Source organism: Crocuta crocuta, unplaced genomic scaffold (assembly GCF_008692635.1).
Source record: "Crocuta crocuta isolate KB4526 unplaced genomic scaffold, BGI_CrCroc_1.0 scaffold318, whole genome shotgun sequence".
Classification (NCBI taxonomy): domain Eukaryota; kingdom Metazoa; phylum Chordata; class Mammalia; order Carnivora; family Hyaenidae; genus Crocuta; species Crocuta crocuta.
Window position 1 is genome coordinate 1,211,989 of NW_027531425.1, and position 9,223 is coordinate 1,221,211.

The following is a 9,223-nucleotide window of genomic DNA, read 5'->3' on the forward strand; positions in this document are numbered from 1 at the left end:
CGACGGCCGGGAGCGGATCTGCTGCAGCACGCGGTTGAAGGCGGTGGGCCGCGCGGGCAGGTCGTGCAGGGACATGGCGTAGGAGACGCGGTGCATCTCCGGGGAGCGCTCCTTCTCGTCCGGGGAGTCATGGTCGGACATGCCCTGCTGCTGCTGCTGCTGCTGCTGCTGGGAATCCTGAGACGTCTGCTGCTCCCTCTCCCGAGACCGGCGCCGGCTGTGGAACAGGTGCTTCAGGCCGTGGCCAAACATGGAGCCCTCTGAGAGCTGCTGGATTTTCTTAACGGGGAGAGAGAGGAAGAACCCTCATCAGTGGAAAGCTCTGGAATACCCAGTTAGTGGGGACAGAGATGAGGGTGGGGGTGGTCTCTTCTTGGGCGATCACTGGAGCTACCATGCTCTCTGAATCCAGAAGGTCCCTGTGAATGGCCCATCATGCCTAAAAGGGCACCTTGCAGAGGGGTAGCAACCCTGACCCACTCTTCTTATTCCCAAAGAAATGTACCCTCACAGCCCCCTCTCCCCCTCGGACATTTGGACATTAGCGATCAACACATGGTTGGGGGTTACTGGTCATGAGATCTTGTGGCTAGTCTGGGGCTCATGGGGTTGTATCCTTTTGGACTGATTCCCCCACCCCTGCCCTCCAGTCCATCCTTCCTTCCAAGTTAGGTCCTCTTTTGAGCTGCACTGGCTCTTTAAGACCACCAAGCATCCATTTCCAAAGATGCCTCCTTGCGGCGCTGAGAAAGTTGGGGTCAGACCATCAGGTTACACTGTTGTAGAAGATGTTGTTGAGTGCCTACCCAACATCCCTTCCCCTTTCTTACCAACCAAACTGCCTGGCCTTCATGACCCGTTGCTAAAAATTCTTATACTTCATCAGACTCTCTTGCAGCTAGGAGTAGCCACATGACAGCTCTAGCCAATGAAATGCAAGGTGAGAGTTTCTAGCAACACATTTGTTTTCCTGATAAAGGTCCTGGCCCTTCCTACTTCTTCAGGTCTGGAATGCAGAGGTAATGCCTGGACACGCAGCAGCCATCTCATGACCACGAGATGGCTGGCATGATGACGAAGGGCTACATACACACATTAGAGCTGCAAGCAACAGGCATGGGGACTTGATGGCCCTATGGTGCCACCCAAGCAGATAGGCATTCTGAATGCCTATCTTGGGATTCTGACTGCAGGAAAAAAACAAACCTAGCTTTGTCTACAAAACCATACCTATCTTAGTACCATCTTCTGTTATTTGTAGCCAGTCTCATTCCCGATGGAGTTGGCAATAAAAATAAGTTCCACTGGAGTTTCCAGGTTGGTGGACACATCCATGCCAGGAGGGTGGCGTACCCCAGTTCCAGAAGCTCCTGCACTCGGGACACTCTTGGACCTCATTCCATGTAGATGTCTCCATCTGGCTAGTTGTCTGTAGCCTTTTAATACCCTTTCTAACAAACTGGTAAATAAAAAATAAGTAATAGGGGCACCTATTAATAGGGTGGCTCAGTTAGTTGAGTGTCTGACTTCAGCTCAGGTCATGATCTCGCGGTTCGTGGGTTCGAGCCCCGTGTCAGGCTCTGTGCTGACAGCTCAGAGTTTGGAGCCTGCTTCAGATTCTGGGTCTCCCCCTCTCTCTGCTCCTCCCTCACACATTATCGTTCTCTCTCTGTCTCTCAAAAATAAATAAACATTCAAAAAATAAGTAATAAACTTTACTTGTATGGGCATGCCTCACAGCGCCATCAGTAACATTACCACTTCTTCAGCACACCTATCGGTTGAGGTATCTAAGTCAGCGTCTTTCCCCTCAGACTGGAATGGACCTAAGAGGCCCTGGATCCCAGCCTTCCCACTCAGTCCGCTGCTCCCTAGGCAGGACTGTTGGGACTGGAGACAGACAGCGTGTGGTATAATGCCAGACAGCGTGCCTATCAGGGGGCTGGCTTATTTGGCCAGGCCGAGCCCTAGGCAGAGAGCTTCAGAGCCACAAGGAGGGCCGGGACGTGCGGACCAGGTGAGAAGCCCCACTCTGTAACCCCTAAGAAGGAAAACCCAGAACCCGGCCATTTGGGGCTCAGTGAGCCACAGCAGGTCTTCATTTGTGAGGAAAAACCCATAATCACATGAGACAGCCTCATTTTTATTTATTTTAAATATTTGTTTTGAGGAGTGGGGGAGACACAGAGAAAGAGGGAGAAAGAGAATGCCAAGCAGGTTCCACACTGTCAGCACAAAGCCCGACCCGGGGCTCAAACCCAGGAACTATGAGATCATAACCTGAGCTGAAGTTAGACGTTTAACCAATTGAGCCACCCAGGTGCCCCCAAACAGCCTCATTTTTATTTCCTTCTATTTTCTTTTTAAATATTTAATTTGAGAGAGGGAGTGTCTGTGAGCACAAGTGGGGTAGGGGTCAGAGAGACAGGGAGAAAGAATCCCAAGCAAGCTCCTCACTGTCAGCACAGAGCCCAAGGCGGGGCTCAGACTCACAAACTGACATCATGATGTGAGCCAAAATCAAGAGTCATACACTTAACCAACTGAGCCACCCGGGCGCCCCAAGACAGCCTCATTTTTTAAAAAAAGAGTCCAAAGAGTTACACGGATTGAATTTTCTTTTATTATTAATATTTTTAAATTTTTAGTGTTTATTTATTTTTGAGACAGAGAGAGACAGAGTGTGTGCGGGGGAGGGGCTGAGAGAAGGGGGGACCCAGAATCCGAAGCAGGCTCCAGGCTCTGAGCTGTCAGCACAGAGCCCGACGTGGGGCTCGAACCCACGATCATGACCTGAGCCGAAGTCAAACACTCAACTGACTGAGCCACCCAGGCGCCCCTGAATTTTCTTTTTTTTTTCTTAAACTCACAGACAGAAAACTTGAGACCCATCCAGAAACCAAGAAAACAACCCATGTTAGATCTGAATTAGCTGCCCCGGCTCCCACGGTGTCTCTGAACCCAGGACTGCTTGTGCACACAGCTGCGCTGACCACCGGATGTCAATAACTATGCTGTCGTGAATTTGTGTAAAAGTTTAGAATTTTCATTTGTGGCCTCATTTGGGTCTCCCCACCATCCTCAAAGTAGGCAGGGCCCTTCCACCACCCATGCTACAGACCAGAGATGTCACATCAGCACAAGTCACCATGGGCTCACGGTTGACAGTTTCTAAGGGGGTTTTCTCTTCTACATGATCTCACCTGATTTCCCCAGACACTAATAAGAGCTACCGTAGCAACATTTCCACTCTCAGATGGAACACTGCTTCTCAAGAAGTTAATTCTGGGGCGGCCCTGGAGATATCGCAAGGCCACAGTGCGAGGCTCTCCCTAGGAGTTACTGTCCCTGTGGGACCAGCCTGAGGCAGGGCCAGGAGGCCCCCTGGAATCTGCAGACATGTCCGGGGCAGACGGACTGGGGAGCGCACTCTGTCATTGACTTGGAAGTGGCCAGACCTGTGGCCTCCAGACCAGGGATGGCCAGGACACTCCTTCCTCCTCAGGCTCAAGCTGGTAGCAGCCCTCCCTCCAGGCGTCATGGATGGGGCCAGCTGGCTCTGGCACTTGCCCAGCTGCTCCCTCCAAACAGTCACATCACATATTACAAACTCCTTCCAGCTTCCCATCCTGGGTCTCTCTGTCCTCTCCCTACCACTCCTGACCCAGCTTCTTCAGCTCAGAGGCCCAGCTTCTATATCTGCCTGGGTGAAAAGAGTTCCCTTCAAAAGCCCTCACCAGTCCCAGGGCTCTGAGCCCCGGGAAACGGGCGAAGGTGCTGTGGACTACAGCCTGCACTATCTGCTTCACCGCCTTGAATCCTAGGGTCCTTGGTCAATTTCTTTTAAAATAATGCAGCAGTTTTCAAAGTGCTCTCCGCTCTACGCTGTCATCCTATCCTTAGGAGGGAGAACGGGACAGGTATAGATCAGTGTCTCCATTTGGCAGATTAAAAAAAAAAAACCAACTGAGGCACGGCACAGATAAGTGGCTCATCCAAGTTACACGGGCAAGCCCCCCAACTTCTAGTCTTCCTTACCCTCAATGGCTCACACACTGATTCTAAGACTTAAGCAGATGTGGTATTTACATACATCCCACAAGAGTATCACAGGCAGGATGAAAACAAACCTATAAAGGCCTGAGCCATGGGGAGTTGGGTCCCCTGAACTGTAGTGGCCGATGTGCCTGTGCTACGTTGTAGGACTCGGGTAAGGGCTTTAACCGCTCTGGGCCTTCATCTCCCCTCTTCCCATCTGTTCTGAAGGTGACAGAAAGCCCAGGATGGTGACTGGATGACCACAGGACCTTTGTCCCGGCAGCACCGAGGAGTCTACTAAAGTCTATGGTAGGCACAGAACAAAAAGAAGCCAAAGAATAATGAGACAGGGGGTTTGCTCCAAAGGAAAGGGTTTTCCCTCATTTACAAAGCACAAGATAAGAGAGCCGGGTGACAGGCACATGACCTGGGTGCTTCTGCATATGGACGTCCGAGAGGAGACGGTGGAGAAGTTTTGACATAACGTGGTAAGTAAGTGTTTAAAAAAAAAAAATAAGAAGAAAACACAGCTCGGCACATACACAAAACCAGCCACAAGTTTTGGGTATGAGGAAACCCATGGTGACTAGCTTGAGGGAACTTGGCCACCAACGCAGCAGAAAGCACCACCTGCTCTGACTAACAGGTTCCAGCTCCTAAATGTCACTTGCTTTTCCACATTGACTTTTGCTTTTCCCCGGCTGCCAGGAACCATTTTGGTGGCCAAAAGAAGCCATGGATTAGGAGGAGAGAGCTGAGATGGTTCAAAGTTAGGGATGAGGCATGAACAGAGCTCTCCGGACCTATTAGAACGAGTGAGAACTGTCCTAGAGCAGCTTGGAGGCCAGGAGTTAGCCAGAAAGGAGAGCGTTGGGGGGGGTGCTGACATCNCTGGAAGATTTTTGTAAGATCCTTCCTGAGAAGTCTGTGGTATCTAAACAGTTAGGCTTCATCCGTTTTCCTCCCTGGGTGTGGGTCCCAAAGGGGAAGTTTGCTCCAAAATCTGCAAACACAGCTGCATGAGATCAAAAGTAAAATGCTTTGGGGTACAGTGTCTTTGGCACCATCTGGTTAAAAATAGCCAAAAGCGGGGCGCCTGTGGGGGCTCAGTCGGGTAAGCGTTGGACTCTTGATTTTCAGCTCAGGTCATGATTTCCAGGTTGGTGGATTCAAACCCTGAGTCGGGCTCTACATTGACAGTGTGGAGCCTGCTTGGGATTCTCTCTGCCCCCCTTCCCTGCCCCTCCCCTGTGCTCACTCTCTGACACTCTCACTCTCTCTCTCTCCCTCTCAAAATAAACAAATAAACTTTTTTTTTTTTTAAATAGCCAACAGAGGCTTCTGATTCCTACAGGTCCCTGTGTTCTTAACTCCCAGGAAAGCTGCATCTTAATAAGTCATGATAACCTATAGCAAATTATCCCAACCTAGCAGCTAAATGCACATCTCTTCCTCCCACCTGAGTTCAGATCCCTCCACCCCATCATAGCGTCGGGTGCAGTGGGGTGACTGGGTCACCATGAGCCTTAGCAAGCCTAGGTTGCCAACGTTCCTCTATTTATAGGGTCTCTATGGAAACAGGGCTAGCATTAGAGAGCTAATCACTGTAAAAACCCACAGAGTCCTACTCTCAGGATACAAAGTGGATTGAGGAAGTCTCCAATTGCCCTTAAGAAGCTTTGGGTGGGAGGAGCCTGGGGCTGGAGCTGGAGAGGACTCTTGTCCCAGGTCTGGCACGGACGGGATAATGACAGAGAGGAGTGAGTAGTTGCCAGTGTTCAGGCCTGTCTGGGGTTTCTGTTAGAAACACGGTGATGAAAGATTTTTGGATTCATTTTAGCATCACAGCTGACACTTGAAAAAGACAGATCTCAACACAGGGGCAAATGACTTCCCCATTCTCGATTTTATTTTAATTCCTCCTTCCTTTATTGCTTAGAGAATTCTGCCTGGTGCCAAAGCAAGTCTGGGAAGGTGACCGCGCCCCCTGGGTCTCTCGGCAGAACTGACTCGACATATACCAGCCCAGAAGACTTAAACAGTTACCCGTGTGGTGTGCCCTCTCTCCACCTCCTCTCTCCTACCCACCCTTCACTGCCCGCCCCCTCCATAAAGCCATCCCTGGATCAGGTCTCACTGCCCTGCTTTGAATTCCAGAGAGCTCATTATCTGCACCGCTCACCTTGCAATTAATCGTGTGCCTTGTGACATGGCTCCTAGTGCTTTCTCATACCGTTATCCAACTGTCTACCTGCTTATGGACGGAATCCTCGATGAGAATATGAGCGAATGGAGGGCAAGAGTTATATCATCTACATCTTTGTGTCCCTAATGTTACCTGACAATTGCTGCATGATTATTTATTTTCTGAGTAGAAACTATCCAAGCCTACAAAGACATCTTAAAAAAGGATTTAATCCTTAGACAATGACCTTTTCCAAAGACATACAATGCTCAGTCAGCTTGTGTCTAACCCAGATCCCTCCTGCTGAGTTCAAAGTCTTATCTCAGTGTATCTCATCCCAGTAATGGCCAAGGTTGGCCTGGTCTGGAAGGAGATATGAACAGGGACCCAGGAGCTTGAACATGTTTACCGTCTTCACACACAGTTGGGGTCAGGGCTCACATGCTCACAGACAGCTTTGTTTTCCGGGGTGGACGTGACTCAGTTAACTTGGCTGGAATAAGGAAGCCTTTGACCATTCCATTTGAAAAGCAAACTATTATTTTTCTCCCACAATCACAAAACATACCTGCTATCCCTCCACAGCTTTGTTCTAACTTCGTAACATGGAGAGAGGCTTACGTGTTTGGCTGATAAAGGTGGATCTCATCCAGTCCTGGCCTCGTTCTAAGAATGCACCCTCCTGGTCTATGAGGGTTTCTAAGGCAGATGTCATTTCTTAGAGGAGAGATGGAAACAGGGAGGAATTTTGAGTTGGCCTCCAAAACCACCACTGGGAAGCCAGCTGACCTTCCCCCCACTTCCTGACACTCACACTTTTTCTTAAAACTTCCACCCAAAATTCAGGTCTTATGAGATGTCTTCAATTCCTTGTCGAGGGAGACAGTCCTGTTAGTGTGACTGGCAGCTAAGGACAATTAGATCAACAAGAAGTACATTCTGTAAGACAGTTCCCACTAGAAGCACCAGGGGGGCTGGGAATCCATCTAGAACCAGATGTGTGACAGGAGAATGGAGAGCTCCCTTTGCCACGTGCTTTCCCATCAATCACCATCTCCTCCGGGGCCCACACACAGGGCCGCTCTGAATACTACCGGAGGCAGAGGGGGGTGGGGATGGGGCAGTCCTGGGCCTCGGGACCCTCCGCCCAGGGAACCTCAGCATTTTCCACACCCCTCCCCTGTCCCTGACTATTTACAGGGCTGGGAGAACAACTGTGTTCTAGTCAAAAAGGACATTGGCCCCATGAAGCCCTTGGCACTTGCCAGTTCACTTCCCCCATTTAGAAAGCCCCTCTCCTCTTATTTGGTAATTAACATTCTACCCTCTCTTTATTATTTTTATTATGATTATTATTTTATTTTAGAGAGAGAGAAAGCACGCACAAGTGAGGAAAAGGGGCAGAGGGAGAGAGAATCTGAAGTGGGCTCCATGCTCGGTGTAGAGCCTGATGCATGGCTTGATCCCATGACCCTGGGATCACGACCTGAGCTGAAATCAAGAGTTGGAGGCTTAACCCACTGAGCCACCCAGGCGCCCCCTACCTCTTCTTTAATATCTTGCTCTAAGCCCACCTCTGCTGATCAAACCCATATGTTTCTGACTCCATTGCATGATGCTCAAAGCACCCTTACCCTTATGTGTCCTTTGATGGATGCTTTTCTTGCAAGTATTTCATCCTGTTTGCCTGGGGGCTTACCTGGAAGGCCAAGGCTGTGCCTGTTGCCAAAGAGCTAGTTTCCCCCTCCCTTGATCTTACGTCTTCTGTAATCCTACCTCCTTGATGAAATCTATCCCAGGGGTTCAGCCCCCGCGTGAGACTGAAGGAATCTTCATGCCTGAACATATCACTTCTAAAGCAGAAGTAGGAGAAGGCCGCGTGGAGCCACACTCCACCCTCCGAACCCTTCACTAGAATTCCCAGAGCACACACGCTCCTTCTTCCCACCCACCTTCCTGTGAACTAGCTTGTCTTCTCCCCCACTGCCGAAGTAGAGAAACTGAAACCTATAAATTTGATCAAGAGCCATGGCCTTTTAAAAAAAAAAAGGGAAAACAAGGAGCACCTGCCTGGCTGGCTTGTCAGTAGAGGACACAATTCTTGGGGTCGTGAGTTCAAGCCCCACATTGGATGTAATGCTCACTTTAAAAAAAAAAAAAGTCAAACAAATGAAAGAACAGAAGAACAAGCAGGGGCTTCCTGGGAACATCAACGTTCTCTTTCTTGACTCGGATGGTATGTAAAGGGGGTGTCTGCTTGGCTGTTGTAAACGATACGTATACGTTTTCAGACACTTTTCCAGAAATGTCCTATTTCACACTTTAGAACAGTGCCTTTCCCACTGAAGGTGCTCAGTATCTGTGGACCCACAATCCCTTCCCCTGTGGACTCGCTACAGGAGGGTTGAAGGAACCCCGGCCATTCGGGAGAAGCTCAAGTACCTGTGCCAGTAAAGGCGGGGAGCCCGCGAGGAGAGCCACATAGGATTCGGCCGGGACTCTCCCCCAGCTGTGTGGCTTCTCACCGCTTTTTCTCATCTTACTGTGAACAGGCACGGAGACCAGTGCATGGTGTGAATGGAAGGACATGAGCCAGAAGCCAAATGACTCTAAAGTCAAAAGCACTTCGAACCAGGGTAATAATGGAATTCAGTGGACCCCCTTTTTTCCTTCTGGGAAAAGTATTAATAGTGCCCAGAAATCCCTGGGGAAATTATCCACAGGGGCTTTTGTGAGAGGAAGAGACTGTCAGGGGAAGGCATCTGGCCAGCACACCCAGAGTCTTCCTTTCGGGGAAAGGCTCAGTTGCTTTGGCTGCACGAGGGGAGAGGGAGCTGGGGAGGCTGGTGATTTCCTCCTTGCCTTGAGGCTTCTGGAACCCAGGACAGAACCAATTGGCTCTTAAGCTTCGCCACTCATCCCAGGCCTCAGCAACAGCTACCACACGCTGTATTTTTAACAGGACTGTGTGCCCTGTGTCCCTTTCTGCAGTTTCCCCTG

The 9,223-nt window shown here is 50.0% G+C and overlaps 1 protein-coding gene across 1 annotated transcript in view; it reads right to left on the bottom strand.

Annotated features, from left to right (window-relative positions):
* The window catches only part of TMCC2 (transmembrane and coiled-coil domain family 2), a 39,974-nt gene that overhangs the window by 26,891 nt on the left and 3,860 nt on the right, over positions 1-9,223 (bottom strand). The window contains 1 exon segment of the mRNA XM_077771989.1: positions 2-279. Within this exon segment, the coding sequence (XP_077628115.1) occupies positions 2-279 (278 nt within the window).